Genomic DNA, 23,661 nt, shown 5'->3' on the forward strand with positions numbered 1-23,661 from the left:
TTAAAACCGTGTAGGAAACAGCCTGTGTCGGCACTACCTTAACCTTGTAGCAATTTCCTTTGGAAATTAAAGGAATCTAAGTGATTTATCAGGCTTACGAGCTAACAGCAAAGAGAAAACGAACAACAAGGAAAGAAAACCCTGTGGCCAGTCAGGACTGAAGGAGTGGGCAGCTCTGAGCACTCAGCTGACTGCAGGGCAGTGCTCAAACAAAGAATTCCTGAGGCTGAGTGCCCAGTTTGAGCCACCACAGGAGGTTCCACCACTTGGGAACGGATAAGCAGCCATTCCGACAGGCCACACAGTAGCACCTCAAACTTCACACCCAAGAAATCAGGTACTTCTAAAAGCCGTGGATGTAAAATCTGAAGACCCTTATTAGTAAGTAGGAGCCTGAGCAAAACTCAATTTTACCCCTCTGGACATTAGGCAATAAAGTTTATTATATATAAAGTACCAGGAAAAGGAGATGACAGAGGAAGAGGAGATCAGGTTTGCACCTCTGACTATCCTTATGCCCCACTCATGGGAGAGGAGGGGGCCACACTGACCTTCAGACACCAGACTGAGGGGGTGGGTTTGGTTGCTCCTCTACCAAATGAACCAAACCTTAAGTGATAAAGAAAAAAAAAAATTCAGAGATTTACCAGGCAATTTTCTCCCTGCACGTTTCAATCAATACAATAAGGCACTTCAGCTAATAACTGGTGTTCTTTAGATGACTACATGGGTGACTCCTCAAGATGTGAGCCTCACTGGGGTACATCCTCTCTCTGACTGATGTCTCATCTTGTTCCAGATAAGACAACAACCCAGTACAACTCATGCCATTGCAGTCTGCCCCATTTTTCCTACCAAGGTGCTCAAATGTGCTGGCAGTCAGTGCACTGAAGTGTTCTGCACTTGAAGTGTTCTGAAGTGAGGAGCAGATGTAGCTCCCACTTATCTAAGCACAGGGAGAGGAGCAGAGCAGAGCAATGCACTGCAGCTCATACCCAGTTCTGCAGGATGATGATCGGCGTTCCCAAATCAAGTAAAAAGGCAACAGAAAATGACAGTATATATTGGGCAGGGACATGGATATACTTCCAGTCCTGTAAAAGCCCAGTAAGAGATTATCTCCACTTTCTTCTGAGTTTTCAGCCAGCAAAAGACTGAAAAAAGCTTTTTTTCCTTTGCTTTTGCTCAAGAGTGATGCTGTTACTCAGTGGTGACTCAAAACCTAACCATGTGCTTGCAGTGTATCTGCCGCAGAAAAGGTTATTTTACAGCTCCTGGTCTGCTGCTGTGGTGTACAAAGCTGGGCCATGACCAGTGGTGACCATCCAAAGAGGGTTTTTGTGGTTTATGTCACTCACCCAAGGCTCTTGGGGCCAGCACTGCTGTGGTGTAGGAACACCCCAGAGTCCGGGACTCATTTCACCCTCAGGGACTCCCCAGTGGTTCAGAAGTTGGCTCTGTCCTTGCTCCCTTTGCCAAGTGTCCTACAGAACCAGGAAGCCACAGTGGGGTTAGAAGCCACGTGCAGCAGGCGAACACCATGGACTTCCCACGGAGTCAAACACAACAGGCAAGACGAAAAAAGGACAAGCTGGTGCTGCAGCACTTCTTCCCTCTTGCTCTGAACTTCACAATTCTTCATGTGACCAAAGCAGAGCAATTCCAGAAGGAGCATTATGAAATTAAGAAGCTTCAGATGAACGAACAGCCTGTCCTTGTTACGGCTCGTACGTCAGCATCCCGCTGGGCTGAGGGCAGCTCCCAGAGCCTGCTCAGCCACTGCAGCTGCCCAGCAGCACATGCTGCTGTTGGAATTAGAAGCATCACAACCTCTTGATGCTGCAGAACGTGGGCTGGGACACAAGGGCTCGGTGCCAGCCCTGGATGGAGGTGCCATCCATGGCGATGCCACCCAGGGCTGGGAGCTGGGAACAGCTCATGCTGTTGCAGTGACTGGACTGCAGCGAGGCGGGGAAGAAGCTAAATATATGTTCCTGTAAAAAGCAGCACTCCCCTGCGCTTGTTTAGCATGCATCTGTGGAAAGGCACAGAGAGCCTCTAACTAGGGATAGAAAAATACAGCCTGGCACACCACCCTCGAGACACCCCCAACGTGTAATGTGCCCACAGCTGCTGATACTGCAGCAGTGTCAGGAGATCTGCTACTGGGAGAGGTCACATCCATCCTGGTGCACCCTGATGCTATGGCAGAGACCCAGCACCACTGGTCTGGAGAACACCTTCATGAGCAGAGCTCCAGGTAGACTTCAGGAATCAGGCCATGCAAGGCTGATAATTTTCCCAGTGCAGAAGAGGCACAAGTTGGGACCAGAAAAGGGCCAAAAATTAGTCTTCCAGCTGCTTGCAGGAAGACTGGCCTTAACTCATCCTCCCAATGGATCAATCAATCAATAAATAACCAAAAAGAAACAACAAGAACAACAAAAATCTTTTCATTCTCCTGCTCCTGTTTCTCACAGGTTACCAGCCCAGCAGTGTGTCGCTCCACCGGGCATCAGGAAGGGCTGTGCATGGAGCAGCCACCCCACACAGGTCCCTGTGTGATCCCAGACAGCTCTGGCAGGGCTGTGGCTGGAGCTCAGCCACCGCTTGGCAAAGCTCCCCAGAGTGCAACCGCACCGCAGGATGGAGGGAGGAAAACATCACAGCAGCAAGGGCTGAGCTGCATTATCCAAGGGAGCCAAACCAACCGAGCACAGAACCAGCCACAGACACTGCTGCCAGCCCCACAGCACAAGCAGTGAAAATGCTTATGGTCTCCAAGCTGCCTGAGTGCAGGACCAGCTTTGACTCTCCCAGCCTGACCTGTGCAAGGAGAGCAGGGTGCGATTTGCACCCAGATCTCGGGACGCCCCTGCCCCACTTCCAGCCAGGCTCCTCCAGCACAAGCTCTGCACACCCTCAGGCAGGGATGCAGCACGGAAAAGAACCAGGACTCTGCTCCTGAACAACCTGAATATCACATAAACAGCATCTCACTGAACTTAAATGAAACTTAGGAGTAAACAAATAAAATTCCCTAAAATTGTGTTTCTGCTACCAATGACAATGAGGTGGGGAAAAAAAATCTTGCTTCTCCAAGCACATACAAGTCTCAAAATGGCACAGCTCAGCTGCTGGGATTCTGGAGCTCAGAACATTGCAAAAATGGATGGGTTTTTTATTTCCATGTCAGGCAGCACCACTCACACAAAGATACAAAACCACCTTGGTACTCGGCAGGACCTTAAAAACCAATTTTAGTTCATCTTCTTGTGCCTTGGGTGGTACAGCACATTCTGGCTGCTCAGCTTCTTGGTCTACAAAGTCCACCCCAGCTTATTGGGGAGCTTTACTCTACACTGTATGGGAGACAGAAAGTCTTACCTGCCTTCACAGGGATTATTTGTCCTTTAGTTCAAAGACAATAAAAGGAAAACCACCTCCTTGGCATAACCCCCCAGCATTTTTGCATTAGAAGTAACCCAGCATCTCTCACAGCAGATCAGCAAGCTCTGTTTTGATGCAGGAGGGGGATTTGAAAAAAGCAGAGGAAATCAATGGGTAGAAATCGGCATTTTTGTAGAAACTTGGAAGAGTCTGGGGAACAGAGAAACGACTGACTTCCCTGCATCATCTCAACTGTACTTATTAAATAAGATCCCACACGTAGTATAAACTCTACCATATGTGTGCAGAAGAAAAAACATTTTCAGGGGCTTTTATAAATGAAACCTCCTTTGTGGCTAAAAAAAAAAAGTATTATGCTAAAACTAAAGTATGACAGAGGCTGCAGCTGCACAAACAAATAAATGCTGTTTACCAGCAGAGGTATTTACTTACTGACAGTCAAGAAACGTTGGCTTATAATAAAACGGTGGCATTTTAGATTCATATTTTGCTTTTGCTACATTGTTTCCATTCGAGGCCATAAACTGTTAAAAGAGAAAAAACAGCAATAATTATAAAATGTTAAGAGCATTTGCCTTTATCCTCTTTTGCTTTCACAGAGTAAATAAAATTATTGGGACGGGGCATCTGTTCACTTTGAGAGGTTTCCCCAGGACTGTGCACAGAAGGGATGCTGTAAAGACTGTTCCTGCAAACCAGGGCTCAGAAATTAATATTGACTATTGTTGCCAGGGATCCTGCAGTTTAATATGATGCTGAGGACAGGTCCTTGTCACAGCCACCTACATGATCCCCACCAGTCCCCACAGGAGCAGAAGGCAGCATGCAGTGGCACTTCCTCACTGTTATGGGAATGAGATGGGTCTGACAACATCCTTTGCTTGAGATCACATCACTTGTGCCAAAAGGATAATTTTATTTTTGCAAAGTCATGCCAGCAACATCAGAAAGGAGTTTAAAGTGATAAATAAATAAATAAATAAATATTCTATCTGCATTGACAGCCCTCCTTTCCAATAAATAAATATATTTCTATCTGCCCTGACAGACCTCTTCTTCTTCTGATCTTGTATACAAATGGCTAGTTGAGAATTCTGCAAAGAAGATTACTTATTTTCTTATTCATATATTTTATTTAATTGAAGTCACTTTACAAGTGTAAAACCCCCATTCTTTTCCAGGCAGTCATGCTAAATACATTTTGTTTTGTGTCAAATGCCAAGCATACAAACACAACAAGCAGCTAAGTTTTTTTTCATTATCGTCATGGTTTTGAGTTTCGCACATTTACATATTCAATCTATTCCCCCCAAAAAAATCAGGGAATGAAAAAACCCTGCAACATTAAGGCCTATTTTTATCAGAAAAGACATGACTGTGAGCTGCAGCTTTCAGAAAAACCTCAACTCTACACATAGAAGATAGAGATCAGTGACTGGTGGTGTTCTTCATGCTTTTAAAGACACCAATAGTCAAAGCAGAAAGATGCCCTTAGCAGCTTCACCCAAATCTAGACAGGTGTGTGGCATAGATAGAGGGAATTTATACTGTGAGGGTTTGGTTTTTCAAGATGTGAGTTTAAGAGTCTTTAACACTAAGAGGAACAAAGTCAGAAATAGCTGAGCTGGGCAGGGGTAGTAGACTAGAGGTCTAGTCTAGCCTAGAGATAACGTAAGAAACAGAAGATAGTTCATTAAATATTAGTAATTTCTACACACTCTATTTCACTGTGGGGTAAAGCCCTCAGAAATGCTTCACAAAACATCTGTTCTATTTCAGTCAGCATCGTGGACCTCATCCCCACATTCAGGTGTTATCTAGACACGTTTTCCGAAATCACATTTGTTGTGGCATCTTTAGAAAGGACTAAGAACCCAAACACACTGGTACTGCCAGCCTCAGGTGCACGTACCTCCACTTGAGCATCATCCCAGTCATCCAAGCGGACTGACTTCACTTTGCTGACCTGGGGAATATTGCGGTGGATTCCTGAACAATTCAAGCAGATGAAGATCCCTAGGCTGTGGGATGCCCAGTCCGGGTCTGAAAGCAAGAAGGAAAGAGAGAGAATTGCACTTGACTGATCTTTCAGATTCAGGGCAGAACAGGGCATGGCAGGGGCGTTCAGGAGTTACCAGGTCCAAGTTCCCTGATTCTAAAGGCATCAAATAAATTCACAAGCAAAATAGGACGTGTGCTTGTTTATATTAATAGTAATACAAATTAAACTAACTGGAGATTTGCAATCTCCAGTGCAGCTGTTGTTAAAAAAAAAAAACAATATACAGGCAACTGCATGTGCCCAAGACCTCCCAAACTCACTCCATGCTCACATGAAGAGGGGAATGTCCACCTTTCATCAGCAAATCCCACCCAAAAACCGCACGGAACAGAAACTTAAACCCTAGAAAATTAAAACAAACAGCTCAGGGAAACTGCTATGCTGCTCCTTTGCCTTATTTTTATTTATTTATTATTAATTATTTATTTATTTATTACATGTACTCCACAGAGAGACTTTCCTCCCACAGCTGCAGCTCCCAGAATCCCAGCCCGCCAGCCAGGAGGTTTCCAGCCCTTTCCTTAATGGAAAAGTGCTGCCAGTGGCAGCTCTGTACTTTCTCTGAGCAAAACCACACGCTGTTTACAGCCCCGAGCTGACATCTCACACAAAGCACTTCAAACACAAGTCCCTTGCCTCCAAATTCCTCCTCGGGAGAGGCACTGCCTGAAGCGGGGAGACAGAGAGGAACTGGAGCAGGGCAGGGGCTGGGGGCAGGACACATCCACCAGTGTCCCTGGCACTGCCTCGCCAATAAAGCCAATACAGGGATCTTTGTTTGAACTCCCACTGGCAAATGTCACCGCCTGCGAGTCCAGCTGCGTCCCAGCAGAAAGAGCCTCACTGCAAGTCACCGAGTCAGCCACTGAATCCTCCCGACGGATGTCCCCTGGGCCCGTCCTTCCCGAACCTGCAGGGGTGGCAGTCCGGGGTAAGGGCAGGTCTTCCTTTCTCACAAATCCTCATCATCCGTTTATTCCCCGCAGTAATTACACTAAACACTCGCTCCTCACAGCGCAGCAGTTATTTATAAAAGGCAAGGGAACGCGCTCTCTCCTCCCCACACATCTTTAATGCTCGAGCTGTGTCGGTGCAGGGAGCAGGCTGGCATGGGGCAGCGCAGCTCCTCTGAGGGGGTACCGAGGGCTGCCACCAGCCCTGCCCGCAGGGATGGCCACCAGCCTCCCCCAGCATGCCCTGGGAAAGAACAACTCAGTTCTCCAGAGGTGGCTCTGCTCAAATATAAACCCCAGAGCTAAATGAGGAGCCTCATCAGACGTGTCTGAGTGCCCACCCAGGAGAGAAGAGCAAATTCCCAAGCTGTTCCAAGTCCCATCAGTCGCAGCTCCCTGGGCTCCCAGGGCTGGCACCAGCAGACTGCAAATAAAGGTGTCTTCTTCCTGTTTCACATGGTTTCCTATCCTCATGCCAAGCCCCAGTGACTACAGCTCAGGCCTGGCAAATATAAAACCAGTCAAGTGGCACCCCAGCAGCAGCCAGGTGCTGCCCACATCCAGCCATGCCAGTGAGAACATACGGTGCTCTGCCCCCCAGCCCCAATGCTCACATCCTCACCTTGCTCCTGCCACAAGCACTGGGTGACTCAGATTCACACACCATCCCAGGTCAGGCACCCTCACTTATTCCGACCACAAACGTTGCAGCCAGTTATTGGGTTGTAGGCAGGCAACAAAAACCAAGAGTTGTGAACACTCATGCATGTTTCTGTTTATGTGCTCTAACTCCTCCTGTTGCCCTTTCCCATCTCCAAACACATGGCTCTAATCAAAGTCTGGGACTTGCCAGAAGTCCTCTCACAAACAGTCCAAGGTGCAGCACTGCTGCCCCGGGGGCTGCCCAGGGGACCAAATGATGCAAGTTGGGCAAGGTGAAAGTACCAAGGTCTCCTTTTTAAACATCCATTGCTGACTTCCACACAGAGGATCAGGTACAAGGAATGGTGAAAGTGACCAGAGGATGGAGTGGCCACAGAGCAGCGATGACAAAGCCACTGCATCAAAGTCTGGAGCTGGGAGCTAAATGGTCACCAGCTCCCTGTGCTCGGCACAGCTGCTCCAGGATAACTGCTCCAAACCTTCCCAGTGTAATCAAATCCGATCAAAGCACTGCCCGACCCAGGGAAACGGGTGTCAAAGTATGCACTGGCCAATAAAACAGGTTTTACTGGGAGTCCCAATGCCTGTTTTATGTTAACAGATTTATCTTAGGCATGCAGGTGGATTTCTTCATGTCGTCTGCAACTTCCTGGACTCAGGCTTCTAAAGTCCTCTCGAAGAGGTAACCCCTCCACTGCCTGCACTGCTGTGTGTGACAGGACCAGGAGATACCACACCTGCCTCCAACCAGGGATGAGTTCACTTTGGGTAGAGAAAGATCCTGGAGGAGACTCCAGCTCCAGTGGACACCAAGCCAGCTCATACCCAAGCTGTCTCTTCTTGACATGGGTAAACAGCACCTCAGGCAACAGGTTTGAAGCACACCCGGGCTTTAAAGCATTCTCCTCACACCAACACTGTCTTCTTCAGACCAGACTCTTAAACATGCTCCCTCTGGGCTCTACACCATGTCATGCCTTGTCTAATTAAGAAAACAAAAGCTGGATTATATTTCAGGGTATATATGCACAAAAAGTGTAAAAAATTCTCAGATCAGGAGGAACACAGGGGATAACACCAGTGATCTCTGACCTTGGCATTATCACAGACCCCCACCTTTCAAATGACTGCACCATTGCTTCGAGATAAAACAACATCTCATCAAACATGCAAATAAATTTTCTCAAGTGCCTTCACCCAAAATAAGTGATTTTTGGGGCAGCACCATTAGTTTAGTGAACTAGTGACCCCAGGCTGCACAGCTGGCAAGCTGAGCTCTCCATAGCTGGGTGAAGTCCACCTTGCTGTTAGACACTTCAGCTGAAACACATTCTCCATGCTGGACATTACTGAGAGTTCAGTAATTTCATTTAAGACATTGTGTCTGGGCATGGAGAAAAAAAAGTGCATTGAAACGGCAATATGTTATAATCTGGAACTTTTGGGCATTGCTTAAAAAAGATGATTTTTTTTCCTAAGCCTCCAGAGTTTTAAGCAAACACCAGTGAAGCCTAATGAAAACTCTCCAGCATGCCTAAGTTCCACACAAATTACTTTCTTCCATTATTTCAAGCCAAAAGTAATAAAGACCAACAGGAGCAAGGGGAATATTAAACCAAATACACTGTTTTAAGTGCAGAAAGTCTCTTATCCTGAACAACCGTTTCCAGCTCTTAAAGGTTTTCACTACCCAATGTGCTAGAGATTCCTGGTCACTTATAAACAGATTATAATGACTTTCAAAATAAAGACTTGAGTTAACTTCCTTTTAAAAATTAAAGAAACAAGCAAAGCTAAACTAAACTCAGAAGAAGAGTATTGGGCTGGTATTTTCCCATCTCATTCATCTGAAAGGGAAGGCACAGCCAGAGATTAGAGAAGCATCCAAACCAAAACTAAAACACTTGGGCAACACAGCTAAATTCAAAAATTAACTTCCCCACCCAGCCCTTTTGCCTCCATAAGCCCCAGGAAAACCCAGCACAGAGAACAGTGAACTCTGCAGCTTGAACTCAGCATTACTGAACAAAGGAAGGAAAGGAAAAACAAAGGCTAGACCCAGAGAAATATTAAGGAAGAAGAACCAGCAGAAGACACAGGATAATTCACACAAACCAAAAAGACTGGAAGTGCAATGGAATTATTTTTTTTAATAAATAATCAATATTTCCTGTGTCCATAATATAAACATACAGTTCCAGTTCCAAAATCCCCAGATGCCATCAATCCAAGAAAAATCCCATGAAGTAGAGCAGCAACAGGCTCAAAGTAGACACAAGGCAAGAGCAAGAACTCAAGTCCCAAAACTTACTTGGATACCCCTACTCCACCTTTTGCCTTAAACTACAGCTATCACTAGATACAGCACAATATTGATAACCAAGGCAAACATCTGTGAGAATGCACAGCAACACACCCTTAACACATTTCCCAGCACACCAACGATGGCCTGACCCTTCACGAGCTGCCTGGCTGCATCCCAGCCACCCCAGCTGGATAGGAGCTGGTGTTTGGTTGGGATGGGGATTCAAAGGATTTTCCTGATCCCTCTCCTGTTTGAGGTGATAAAGGCTGATCAAAAGGAAGTGAAGGACCTCTTCAGGTAGGCAAAACCTTTCTTACCCTGCACTAGAAAGGTAAATCATTGATACGGGATAGAATCACAGGGGTTTTGATGTGATCCACACAAGCACAAAAAAAGCCTTTGCTGCTCAGCTGCTGCTCATTTCCTACATGGCCCAGTCAGAGAACCTCGTGTTCAGCACTAAAGTTCTGGGGCTGTTTACTTTGGGGAAAGATTAGGAGGCTAATAAACAGACCCTGGTCATGCATGCTGAAAAATAACAATAAAAGACATTAACATTGAAGCCAAACACCCTCCCACCAACACTCCCCTTTAAGTAGGAAAATTTTTCAGTGAAGGCACTAAACTTGCCAGGGTCTTTTAATTCAACTGGCAGGTCCCAGCAGCCCCCTCTGTCTTCAGCCCACACTGTGCTGCAGCCCAGGCACCAGGACCAGACAGAAAACACCGTCACATTAAACCTCCTTTGTTTCAAAAAGTCCTCTCTCCTGCACAAAGTGGCATCGAGTTAAACTGCTGTGAGACTCTTTTTTTTCTTCTTATCCCTCCAATCTCCTTGTGCCCAGGGAGAAGGGCTGGCAAATTCCCAGGAAACAAACAAACAAACAAAAAATAAAATCACTACTTAAGTGAGAGGACAATGGAGGTGCAGGAACAAGTTTCCACTTTCAGCTCGAACATGAAAAGGCTGTTTCATGCCATTAGAGAGGCAAAGCTCCGGAACAGCTTTGCAGTGGGAGGCAGTGGGGGCAAGAGAGAGAATGAGCTGCGAGGCAGAGCCCCATCACTCCCCTGAGGGGATGGGGAGAGTCAGTGCAGATGGCAACACGAGGCAGGACCCAGTGACTCAGTTGTCTCCCTGATCTGGGTTGGACAGAGGAAGGGAGACGGTTGAGATCAAATCCGTTCAGTGCCTCCCTTAATCCTGAGCAAATCAAGCAATCCCCAGCACTCATGTGTTTCCCTCTAATCACCACCCTCACTTGGTGACGTCATGGGAATGGAAAAGCTTCACCTGTCTTAGAATTGAGAAGATGCTGGGCCTGCAGGAAAGGTGTTTACAACCACCTCAGCCACGCACCACCCACCCTTGGGCTTTTATATGAACTGTTACACCAAAACACCAGATCTGCACGGCTCCGCAGCACAAAGCTTGGATACCAGACTCCCCTCCAGCCTGTGCCTTCTCTCTTCCTCCATCCCTCATCCCCCCTGAGCCTCGGGCACAGAGGCCGATGTTACCCAGGATCCATGTCCCAGTAATCCATCCCAAATAAGAAAGATGAAAATGATAACAATCCATGTAAACTGCTGCCAGAGGGTTTAAACTGCAGGATTGCTTTGATGGGATTTCCATTTCTGTCTTCAGAGCCTCCCTGTCCTCCTACAATGTAAAATGATTCTCACTCCATGGAAACACCAGCCTAAGTCATAGAAAAATGGAGTAAAGAGAGAGAAATACTCAAGGTCTTGTTATGCCCTGAGATAACCATCCGTCTCATGATGCGAGGAAAGATTGCCTGAGACAAAGAATCATTTAGAAAAAAAAAAAGGCTGAATTGCCACACTAGTCTTGAAGAAAAAAAGATTATTCTAATGCACAGAGAGCCATTACACACCAGCAGTTCAGCAACATTGCTCAGTTTGCACTTAAGACAGCATTTACCATGCGGTCTTCACTCTGAAAGCACAGCTTTAAACCTACGAAACAAACACGCTGCAAACCAACACCCAGGACACTGAAGTATGTAGTGACAGGGGACCTGAAGCCCCATTTAATGACTTTATTACAGTGGCTTCTACCCCAGAATTCAGTTCCAAAGATGGAACCAAGGCAATCCCATTACTTATTACAGATGGATGACGTTTTTGCAACTGAAATATCTTTTATTCAAAACAACCTTTCGTTAAAATTCAAGGTTTTGTAAAGATACAATTAATAAAAACCTAACTCATAAAAAGACCCACAAAAGCCATGCAAGTGAAAAATGTAACCTCTCAGGTTATTTTCCACTCTGATTTTCACATTCTGCTTTAGCATCCTCTCTGCATTCCCAGCTGCCATGGCCAGGGCCACAGCAAGACTGTTCTCCCCACCTGAGGCATGTCCTCAAAATCTGAGAGGACTCTCTGGAAGCTCTGCTTTTTGCACAAGAGAGTTTTTGGCCAGGCATATACACTGGTGCTGGGGAAGACCCAGATCTGACCTTCCTGAACATCACACTCAATACCACATTTCACCCAGCTGCAAGTGTTCATATCCTGTGCATGGACCAGAGGAACACACAGACCAGAGGAACACACATCTTGAACTCAGCAGCCTTACTTGCAGGGCTTGGCCACTTAAATAATCCTCAATCATGATTAAGTGGCAAATTCTGGCCCAGACCCAGGCAAGCAGCAGTTTGGATCAGCAGTTGTGCTTGGATCTCCCCAAGGAGATGCGATGACCCAGCAGGCTGTGTTATTTACACAGCCCAGGAGGAGCAGCGCTGCCTCCCTCCATGTTCCCTCTCCATCCCCAGCTTTGATTTTTGCATGGTCACAGCTTAGTCCAACAATGCCAAGCTGTGAGCTCCTTTGCATCAGAAACCCAGGGATCTGTTACAGACACTGAATACCTGGGACAAGCTGTGACTTCGGGGCTCCGGCTACTGAGCCTCTCCCAAATGCCAAAACAGTAACAAAAGAAAACAACCCTTTTTGACAGCAGGGAAGGGAAAAGAAACAAACAAACTTTCACTAGCTGGCTGATTTCTAAAACAAATATTTCCAAGAGAAAAAGAAAACCCAGCTGGCTTCCAAAAAAACAAATTAAAGTGACTAACAGAGAATTATGTTTCTGATCCATCCTATTCTTTGTTATCAGCATTCCTGAGCTAAATGACTGTCTCTTAAAGTGGATTCTGTTCTAACTGAGGATTTCAGGGAAAGGCACACACCCACCTGAGAAGCAGAAATAATAAATGAAGGATCCTGACCTTTGGCTTCCCCCCCAGCTGTACCAGATCAGCCCTATGATGATACTCACATGTGGGAAAGCACAAGTCCACCCTGCTTTCCTCATCTTCTGTTCATTCCCCACCCTCCCACTTCTTTCCTTCTCACTTCATTTTCTTGCTTTGGGACTTTTCCAGGGTCAGCTGCACACCTGCTTCCAGCTCTCTGTGCTTTATCCCTCTTTATCTCTCTGTGCATCTCACTTCTCAGCAAAGAATATACTTGCACTCCATTCTGGAGGCTCTCTTAACCTCTATCCTGCCTATCCTGCATTACCTCATCCCCAGAAAGACTTGGCCTGCCACACCTGCCCAGGATGAATAACTGAATTCAGGGTGAATATTTTCTATATCACCTCCAGACAGAAGGTATTATCTTAAGTAGCCCAGAACATCTCAAGCTTATTGTCACTGCCAGGCAGACGAGCACACTCCAGCACCCTGAGTAGCTCTTGTTTGCCAAAGGAACTGAAGCAAAGTAGCCACTAAAGAAATTGGGTTGATGAACAAGGAGCTGGTCCCAGGGAAGCAATGCTACGAGAGTTAGAAGAAGCTGAATGGTATTAATATAGCACATCTTGTGTTACAAAAGCCACTGGCCCAAATTCTCCTCTCTGAGTTTCAGATTCACTAAGACATCTCTGTATGCAAACGTCACCAAAAACAAAATATGGTTTTGTTGTTTTACAAGTCCTTTTGGAGCCTTCACCAACAACCCTCTTTCCCTGACGTGAGCTATTTTACTGTCCTACAGCCTCATCTCCACCCTGATAGTGCTGAGAAACTTCCCATTTTGCAGAGGGCGAGGGAGAATCATCCCACAGACCTGAATGGTTTGTAAAGACCCAGGTTTGTAAAGTTTTCTCCAGGAAGGAATAATTTAGGCAGACACCTACTCCCGGTGAGCCCAAGCTGCCAAGCTGTGCTCAGCAAGGCACCTCAAAGGTGGGCTGGTACAGTCAGACAGCAGCACCAGGCAGCAGATGGGTGGGAGCAGGCAGAGCAACGCGGCGCTGCAAAGCTGTTCACGCCGTGCTGAAAGTTCTTTGTCCTTTCCAGCTGGGTACTGGGGGACACAACACGTCTGAAAGTGAACTGCAGTGTCCTGAGATGCAGGTTAGGGATACAAAACCACTGGTAATGGTATGAGCTGGATAGTGGTATCCAACAGATTTTGAAATCCCAAGCAAATCAATATCTGGGAAAATAAGATTCAGCTGAAGTGTTGGGTTTTCTTTAACCTATAGAATGACATAGGCTGGGAAGGACATCCTTCCTATACACCTCTTCAGAGCCTTCCTGCTCAAGCTAATAGAAATTTAGGTGTTTCTATATGGTGATTTTTTTTTTTTTATTAAAAGGAAAGCTACTTGTTCTGCAATTTTTCTAAGGCTGTTCTCAAAGGCGGGTCCCACCGCCTCATGTAGACCCTGCTCAGCAAGAGCATCACACCCCGACCCCCACAATTCACCATCCAAAGGGCTAGAAAGACGTTCCGAGCCCAGATTTTCTCCCGTCTGCGCACGAAGACGACTACGGACATTCCAGCCCCGCTCCCTGCATAGCTTAGGCACCCATCGATGGCAGCCGGGCAAAGGTTGGTCGGCAGGGTGGCCGCGGCGATGCCTCTGGTTGTCCGCTCTGTTTGCTCGCCGACAGGGCAGCAGCAGCCGAGGGGACACGGAGGACACGCCACCCCCGCAGCACAGGGCACCCCCGGCAGAGCCCCCGCCGCCCGGCTACCGGCCCCGGCCGCGCTGCAGCCCGCGGGGACCCGCCGGGATGACATCAGCGCTCACAGCCGGGCGAGGAGCCGGGCCGGGCCGGGGGGGGGACCGGGGAAACCTCGGCCGGGGCCGGCCCTCGGGGACCGCGGCAGCGCAGCGCATCCCCGCACCGGCCGCGGAGCGTCCCCGCTGCATCCCCGCGGGGCGGGGAAGGGGGGTCGGGCACCCCCTCGGCGGGGCGCAAAGCTCTCCGCTCCCGCAGAGGGCAGAGCCCCCCGCGCCGTCGCTGCCTCCGCGCGGTGCGGTGCCGTGCGGGGCTGTGCCGTGCCGTGCCGTGCCGTGCGGGGCTGTGCCATGCGGTGCGGGGCGGACAGGTGCAGGTGCGGCCGCCGCCCGCGCCCCCCGCCTCTCCTCCCCTCGCCCTGCCCTGCCCTTACCCGGGGCGGCGCAGTCAGCGCACGCCGCGTTCCCCGGCCGCTGGAGCAGCTCCACCAGCGCCTTCCTGCTCCTCTCCTTCGCCATGGGGGCGGCGGGCGGCTCCGCGGGGCTCCGCTCGCTCCGCCGCGCTACCGCAGCCTCATGGTGCGGGCGGGGGGCGCTGGCGAGGCGGGCGGCGCCCGGGCGGCTCCATTCGGCCCCGCACGCTGAACGCGCCTCTCCGGCCGCCGGGACGCGCCGCTGCTGGGGCGGTGCTGCCTCTCTGCCCTGGGAGCCTCTGGCCCCGCCGCTGCCGGGGCCGCCCGGCCGGGCACGCCGCCGGTTCCGCCTTCTCGCCGGGCCCCGGGGGGCTGGTGGCTCCCCCGCGCCGCTCGCCCGCGACCTCCAGCGGCTGCTCGTGGCCCGGGCGCCCCGTCATCCCCCCGGGGGGGTCCCCGAGCTTCAGGGCGTCCCATCCCTCCAGGTGTCCCCAGCACTCAGGGGTCCCTTCCCTCTTGTCCCTTCCCACTCGGGGTGACGGGGCAGGATGCTCTCGCTCATGGGGTGGGAGCCGGGGGGGGAATGGGGAGGTGGGGGCCGGGGGTCTCAGCATCCCCCAACCCTCATTGGCTGGGGCCTCGCCACTCAAGCACCTTGGCAGGTTCACAGGCAGCACTTTTGGGGAGCGTTTTTCAACATCAGCGTCTTTTGGGGGTAGTTGTGAATGTTTCACTAGTAGCCACATGCGCTCCAAAATGCTCCTCCTTCACTGCTGTCCTTTCATGTCTATGTCTTGTCAGGACCATCCTCCAAGCATCTTCCCACACTTTTCACAGCCTCCGTGGTGTCAAGGGAGTATCTATCAGGAGAGAAAACGTCCCTGGGGAAGAACCAGAGCTTCCCTGTGTCAGCATGTCTGTGTTGCTGGGACCAAGGGCTGCAGCCCCTCATGCATGTCATGTCACCTACAGGCAAGGCTCCTGTCCTTGTTTTAGCAGCTAATAAGGACTAGGGAGTGACCCTGGATGGTGATGTGGGAAGCCTCTGGCCAAGGAGGGGTTCAGAGCTGTGCCTCGAGGCTGCTGCCCAGACTCCTGCTGAAACCTTCCTCTCAGGTATGGGTCACCTGCAATGCTGATATGTCCTGTTTGTGGTTCATACATCTCTGCTTAATTTTAGTTCTGCAAAGCAAGTTCCCCGTTCAAGTCATCACTCTCTGCTCCTTCCAGCAAAGCAGAGCCCTCCTGCAAGCTCAGCTCATGTGGTTCATGCTGCCCACGAGGTTCAGGGTGTGCACGAGCACCTGCAGGAGGGGCCTTGCCAGAAGCTCCAGGAAGGCTTCCAGAACTAAATCACCGTCTTGATCCTGCAGACCTACACAGATGTGAGCAGGTTCCAGAGGACACTTTGGGGGAGAAAATAGAGTAACACTTAAATACGAACAGAATCATGGCCTGGTATATTTATAATTGCCCCACTTGCCTGGAATACATTCTTCTAAATGACCTTTGCATTTGTGCTGCCAGGCAAGCGACTGTAACCAGGTTGATTTCTGACTGCTTTAAGCTGATGTTGGACTCTTGCTGGCTCTGCCCAGCGTCCAGCATTGTGCTGGGCTTGCTGGTTTTACGCACATAGGCTGATAACATCTAAAATGTGCTAATCAAAGGCACAATTCCACACACAGGCCTTTTGTGGGTAAGCTGAGCATCCAGACCCTCACCTTCTTCAGCCTCCAAGTCACTAATACTTACCTGGAGCAGAGCACTGACTGCTAACATCCTCTGAGAGAAACCAGCTCAACACATTATCTTAGCCCTAATCCTCCACACCTGTGATATGCTCGAGCTTGAAGTGTAAATGCTTACAGGATCAGAGCTTTCCCTAAGCCCAAGTTAGGTCAGGTTTTCATTTGCACTCTGGTTTTTCCAGAAGAGGCACTTGCTGAAGGCTTTGTGTGATAGCCAGGATGCTGCACATCATCATGAACTTACCACGGGCCGGGGCTGGGAGAAGGGAGGGGGTTTGGTTTGAAAGTCTCTGTTTAGCTTTCCATTAAGACTTATTGATTCTCTTAATTTTTTGTTCTCCTGGTTGCTAGGCAATCCCTCTCTCTCCTCCACGTGCTGGAAGCCAGGGCTGCAGACAGAAATTTATATCTTGCAATAAAATCAAATAAAACAGAGCCTGTTGTCAATGATGAAAGGGGAGCATTTCATAAAGGACAGGCAGGGCCAGAGAGCAGGGCCAGCAAGGGTCAGTCAGCATCCTCAGCATTTAAGTCTCATCAGAATTACTCCAGACTTCACACGGGGAAACAAACAACCCACATGGGTGGAGGGAACATGGAGAGACAGGGAGAAAAGTTGGAACTTAATGAGCCAGAATTGCAGATAAACTTTTCTTCAGTGGAAAATCAAAGGCTTCAACCAATCTCACATATACAAGAGTACCTCTGTAAATTTACTCCTGGTTTATCCAAGGTTAAGAGGCTGGGTATTGTCCCAGTATTGATTGGCACAATGTTGATCCAGGGCAGGCAGTGAGGCTCTCCTGATGGATACTGGCTCCTAAGGATTATGATTCCTGGTGTAAAGCAGGGACAGCATCAGAGTTTATAGCCTTACAAGGGGCAAAGGGTGAAGTTTGCCCCGTCAGGGTTGGCGGAGGCTCCTGGGAGCTGCTGAGCATCACCTTGTCTATGTCAGACTGTTCCCTCCTGCCTGTACCCACAGAAGTCAACACCTCCCCTGAGCTTTGCCCCACACTTTGCCTGTGGGTACAGCCTGTCTGAGAGTGCTAAATGAATTTGCTCCTACTTCTTGCAAAGTCTCTGGCCAAACTCTCTGGAGACATGCTGTCACTGTCAGCACATCACCATCATTCAGATGCTTTCTGTCTCTCCACTGCTAAGTGGCTTAGAGGTCTGATATAAATTTATATACATATGTATGTAAATACTTACATATTTATGTGTAAGATGTGTTTGTTTGTAAACACACACACTTTTAACTCCGTCTTTTCTAAATCACAAGGTTGTTGCCTTAGAAACGGACGTTATTAATGCGATCTCTTGAGGTGGTAAGCACAGTGGCAGCAAGGGCAGCCTCTGGAAATGCCAGATACTGAGGTCAGGGCAAAGAATGCTCAGAAATTCCAGGAGACCTTTCCATCATGTTTGTGGTGACACCCTGAAAATGGACAGACATAACTATTCCTTCTCCTTGCCCTTCCATATTAGCTCCTTTTACCCCGAGACTGCCTTGTTTTGTCAGGAAAGAGCTGTTTACACTGGTTTTTAGTTAATTTTGCAGCCCCAGCCCTGAAATAGCTAAATCAATGTCACAACCATGCAAGTGAAAGGCTGTTAAACAGAACCCTTTATGTGACCCGGGAGCGCGTTCACAGCGTAAGGTGGGGAAGCATTACAGATTCCTGCATGAACAGCAAACCTGAACAGAGATATCAATAATTCATGCCACTGCAACTGCATTCAAGCAAAACTCTGGAGTAGCAGATACACCAGGCTGGATCCTTTAGGCTTCCTCAGCACCATGGGGGAGGCAGCTTTTGCAGCTGGAGGTTTGTGTGAACAAGCTACAGCACTGGCCAGCTGCACCTATGCTACAGCAGCTCATTTCCGTTGCAGTTTTGGTTTCCTGTTCAAAACAAAAAAAAAAAAGAAGAAGAAGGGGGAAAAAAAAAAAAAGGAAGAAACTTAAATCCTAGAGGTTTTTCTTAAAAAAATATGTATCATGTTTTCTGGGTTATCCAGTTAAATCAAGAGTGGCTACAGCTGAGAGGGAGGAATGCCACAGAGCAGAGAGCTCAGATCAGGGGAATTAAAAACTCTTGAACTGAAAACCCAATACTGATGCCAACTTTCTCTGCTTTTGAGCAAATTGCTGTATGGATCCTGTGGGATTGTTCTTCTGTGGAACAGGGAAAAGCACACTCACTGCATCTGCATGGTTAGGATGCGTTGGTCAGGTTGAAGAGAAAGTGTTGTGAAGGTGCAGAAATAACAGTGAAGTCCTGTGTCTGCAGAGCTGCTCTGCACCTGCACCAGCCCTCAAAGAAGACGGTGTTGTGCAGCTCTAAAAGTGCCTCACTGCAGAGTGATTTGCAGGTCAGGGCTTCATTCCATTTGCATAGTGGTTAACTCTGCTGCAGCCCAGTGTTACCACCATGAAAGAGGGGGAGTCCTTTGCTCCAGTGATTGAACAGTCATGCAGGTAACATCATGCACACACAGATCCTCTGTAAGGCCATGCACAGAGATCCTCTGCAAGGCAGCAGAAACGGGGAGAATGAGGACAAGAAGGGGATTCAGGGCAAAATCTCTGCTGATTTCCTTAAACACCTTTTTTTTTTTTTTTTTTTTTTTTAGGTTTCTACAACACCCTAGAGCTGATCACTGATCTCTCACTGCCACACTGCCAACAAAAAGGAAAGTTGTCTGACCATCAGCCCGTCTGTCACGTGCTCAGGATATCCTTTCAGTTTTCATTCCGCCTGTCTCTGGCCAGCTCACTGCAGCAATGGGCTGATTTAGGAGTTGGTTTGTGCTTGCAGGGGCTGCTTAATTGTTCAGACAGTGTGGTTGGGAGCCAAGAGACCTCTAAGAGAGAGAGTAAGGGGGCAACGGATAGCTTGAAGATGTTGGATATTTGCATGTCTGCTGCACGGCACACAGGGAAATCTCAACACAGGAAAAACAGCTCTGTAACAGTCATGTTGCTGTTGTACCAAACCCATTTCATATGGTGTAAAATTTGACATGGAAGGGGTAGCTGAGGGAATTGTCTCCATGGAAGCTCTGAGGCACCTGAGTCTGGAGCTGTGCAGATTTCTATGGCCTAATGACAGGCTCTTCTCTGCTCTCAGAGAAGATGAAATTAGGCCAATGAAGTCAATAATTCAACTACATCACTGGTAGACCACCGCTTTAAGCATTATTCCCCATTTATTCTAATTAAAAGACTTAAGCCTGTGGAATCTCAGTATGGAGAAAGCCAACATATGTGTGAAGACACTCATATGTCAGGGTGTATCAGTTCCTCCAAGAAAAGCCAAAGTGATTATACAGAGCAGGACGTCATCAGCTCAGGCTGAGTCAGAGGCACGGCAGGACAGGTTCGATGTGCCAACCGCAGGGCAAGCACTTACCATGGAAATTGCTTTTGCTCAATTCCAATAATTTAATCTCTTCCTGGCTCAAATGGCTCATCCTTCCAGGAACAGCTTGGAGACATTCAAGCAAGAGACTGGGCTGCATGATGTCCCATTCCAGGGTGGGGACAGAAGTGGCCCAGCCAGCTGCTGCCAGCTCTGGGTTCCCGGGAAGCAGTGGCTGATCCTGCCAGGAGCCCAGTGCCAAGGGAATGATGGAGATGATACAGGCATGGCCACAGGTCAGAGGGGCTGAAGCCCAGCACTTCACTTCTGGTCTGAAAGTCCCTCAGAAAAAAAAAAGAACAAACCATTTTAAAAAAGGGCACAGAAGATAAAATGGTGCAATTATTGGCCCCAGCAGTCAGTCTCGTATCACAGACTGCTGCCTTCAGCTGCTGGTCCAGCTCAGAGAGCTGAGACCACATCATTTTCTGTAACATTGCTCAACTGTGATTTGAATAAAGCATTAGATGGAAACAAGGCTGTGGTTTTTCTCTAGAAAGAGATTAAAAATGGTGGCCTGAAGGAAGCTGCCAAACAGCTGGAGATGGTAATTCAGCCTCCCCCCAATTAACTTTGTCCACAGAAACTTGAGGACTGCATCCTACCCTTCCTCTGGCTGCTGATGGGATTGTTTGGATGTCACTGCATGCCTCCTAAAAGCTCCCACAACATCGAGATACAGAGCATGCTGCTCACTTCTCTGTTTATTTCAGTATGCTTTGCCAAAGAAAAATCAGCAAAGAATTAATTAACAGCAATTATTTCTAGCAACAACAGAGCAGCCCTGCTCCAGAAGCCATGAAAACAACATCATGAGACCCCTGTGGCCAAAAAGCCTTTCTAAACAGGTGCAAAAATAAACAATTTTATAGCAGGCTATAAAAAGAGCCGAAGCCAGGTTGGGGAATGGCAGGAGAACAGCCATTTCAATGGCTGAGTCAGAGCAGCCACCCAGGTGACTTTTGTGAAGGAGCTTTAATAAACAAACCAGAGCAGAAGCACTAACCTGAGTGAAAGAACCAGCAGGACCAGGTTATTGCTGCAATAGAGGGTTAGTACACCTGTCACTCTGTGTTATTAGTACTGCTCAAGTGATTTACTGTCCAAGTCAGTCTAACCGATTAGAGCTGTGATCTAAAGTACAGCCAGCTCCAGTTTCAGTGATAAACATCACCCCCCTTGCCTATTACTTGCTAAAATAAGCTGAAATAAAGCCATCAATCCAGACATCTCTGTGTTCAAATGAGTCCTTCTGGCTGGCACCACCACACCTGCAAGTCTCCTGCCATGCATGCTGGAAGGATGGAGGTAGATGTTCCAGACACGCTCTCATTTTTCACCTACCTGGTTCTTTTTCACCAGCCAGTGAACGCAGTGTCTCTGTCCCTTTGACCAGAACTCACACACCTCCTGTCACCAGAGCCCTGCAGTGACCTGGTTCCTGTAACATCTCTGTGCTGCCCTTGCACATGCTGAGCATCCCTCACACAGAGGTCAGGATGCATCTCCTGTCAGAGATGTTCACCTCCATGCTGCCTCCTTGAAGGTCGCAGTGGACAGTCCCTCTTTCCCACCAGACTCTGCATCACAGTTTGGGAAGGGGGAGAACTAAGCTGTAGCCCACACTCCACTCCCCTGTACCGCTCACACTGATGTCTGTGCACACAGACTGTTAACTCCTGACCCGTGGCATTGCCTCTGCTCTCCCACATGGATACTGCTCTGGGATTGGGCTACGTGGACACAGTACACCTATACCTCTGGATCAGACAGACACCTGAAGGCATGGAGAAAGGGGACAGACTTATGCTGTCTTAGCAACCGCTCTGAGCACTCACAGAGATGTGCCAAACAACAGGCACAGCCTGGAGTGTGTGCTCTGTATGGGCTGGGCCACAGCGACGGGTGGTGAGGACAAGGGGTTAAAGACAACCTGCTAAATCCAGGGGTTTACAGCATGGCATAACTCCCACCTCCACAGTAAAGAGCAAAAGCCAAGGGAGGCAACCCCAGAGTTGCAAGCAGCCAGCCTCATTACACCCCTGGGACTTCCTGCTTGGTGCTTGTTCATGGGGCTGTGAAGGCTCATTTATCAGTGGGGGGCTTTGCTCCTGCCTGGTTCAGCATCCTGACTTACCAGCAATTTTCTCAGCACTGATCTGATCCACAGCTTCTCTGCGATCCTGAGTGGCAGCAGGATTTTTTTTCCCCCTTTGAGTCTGCCTGCCCCAAAACTGGCTTTCCCAGTGTGATGAAATGCTTATGACCATCCATCCATCCATGCTACCTGGGGCTGCTGGTGCAACCCAGAGGGGAGAGGCCCTTAGTAGATTGGCAGCAGATGGCTGCAGTACACAGCATCACATCAAATCCTCAGGGCTATCCTGGTGTCCCAGATTCTGTAGTGCTATAATTCTCCTACCTTGTCCACTAAGTAGAGATGCAGTGCTTACAAACCCTGCTGAAGCCCAGAACATGGTTTAATAACAGAGAAATGTAAATTGAGCAAACAAAACGGGGTCTGACTCCCTCGCAGAGCACCCCCTCCCATGTGGCTGCCTTCCCATGTGCTATCCTTGATTAGCAGCTCTGCAAGCAGGAGCAGAACTGGGTGTGTGAGGAGGTTCTTGCTGAGCAGGGCTTGCTAGCAGTGAGAAAACTAGAAATCCTCCAGAAATCAGAGCTGTCAACTCCTTGAAGGTTACTAAAATAGACAAAGGACTTAGTTGCCCAAAGGGGCTGCAGAAGCACCTCCACTGCCTGCTTTTTAAACCTATCAAGGTGAATTGAAAAGCCTGGATCATTCTGGGTAGTCTCCTTGATTTCTTTCCTGCTCTGCTCCCTTTTTTCCAAAGCGACTTCTCAGCATTGCTCTTATCAAGAATTTGCCATAATTCATAAGGACCAGAACAAAAAAGCATCCATAATACTGGGTGGTCTACAGTGTTGTTTATTACCAGGAAGCAGGGCACACAGCCAGATGAACCCCAACATCCCTCCCACGTCAGTAGGAATCTACCTCACTCTGTGTGGGAGCTGGGGAAGAATGCTTGTGCAGGCATCCCACCAGAGGTGGGGAAATAGGGGCACCAAGGGCAGGATTCAACTCACCAGATTTGATCAACTGAACTGTTTTACACTCACAGATACAGCTGTGGCCCTTGTTGGGCTATATGGTGAATGCCAGGCTTGTCTGGGGTGTTTTTCATCCAGCCAAGCCCAGCAGGGATCAGCAAGCATGATTGATGCACCTGCTAATGCAACTCCCAAGATCTCCTGGAATAATGAGAAAGCACAAGCATCAGAACCTCTAAGAGGAGCCATAAAAACCTCTCCCTATATCATCATCACTCTCAGGAAACAAAAAATGCATCAAGGTCTATTAAGTCTCCTGCACACATGCATTGGACTTCTAGGTGACTTTCTATGAAGCTTCTATTTTGAGCAGTGATCAATTATGCATTTCAAGACATATGGCACCTTCATTCCAGAAGGAAGGCATTTTGTCTTGAAATCTGTAAGCTAGAAAATCTGCTGCATCCTGAAAAAAATGCAACACTGCCAGTTATTCACAGAAGCGAGACCATTAAGGGAGAAAAAAAAAAAAAAAAAAAAAAAAAAAAAAAAAAAAAAAAAAAAAAAAAAAAAAAAAAAAAAAAAAAAAAAA

General features: G+C 48.3%; 1 protein-coding gene and 1 long non-coding RNA gene across 2 annotated transcripts in view; both read right to left on the reverse strand.

Annotated features, from left to right (window-relative positions):
- ADAP1 (ArfGAP with dual PH domains 1) overlaps window positions 1–15,030 on the reverse strand; it is a 47,327-nt gene extending 32,297 nt beyond the window's left edge. The window contains exons 1-3 of the mRNA XM_027878203.1: window positions 14,837–15,030; window positions 5,324–5,454; window positions 3,844–3,935 (exon numbers count right to left, since the gene is read on the reverse strand). Coding sequence (XP_027734004.1) covers window positions 3,844–3,935; window positions 5,324–5,454; window positions 14,837–14,921 — 308 coding nt within the window. The 5' untranslated portion in view covers window positions 14,922–15,030. The remainder of the gene's footprint in view (window positions 1–3,843; window positions 3,936–5,323; window positions 5,455–14,836) is intronic.
- Window positions 15,031–18,178: 3,148 nt separating this feature from the next.
- Window positions 18,179–23,558, reverse strand: LOC114054757. Its single transcript, XR_003570569.1, has 2 exons — window positions 19,986–23,558; window positions 18,179–18,475 (listed from the first exon to the last, which is right to left on the reverse strand). It is a non-coding gene; the product is annotated as an uncharacterized LOC114054757 (long non-coding RNA).
- Window positions 23,559–23,661: the final 103 nt, after the last annotated feature.

Source organism: Empidonax traillii, unplaced genomic scaffold (assembly GCF_003031625.1).
Source record: "Empidonax traillii isolate 1590-97213 ecotype Southwest subspecies unplaced genomic scaffold, ASM303162v1 scaffold39:size2480183, whole genome shotgun sequence".
Classification (NCBI taxonomy): domain Eukaryota; kingdom Metazoa; phylum Chordata; class Aves; order Passeriformes; family Tyrannidae; genus Empidonax; species Empidonax traillii.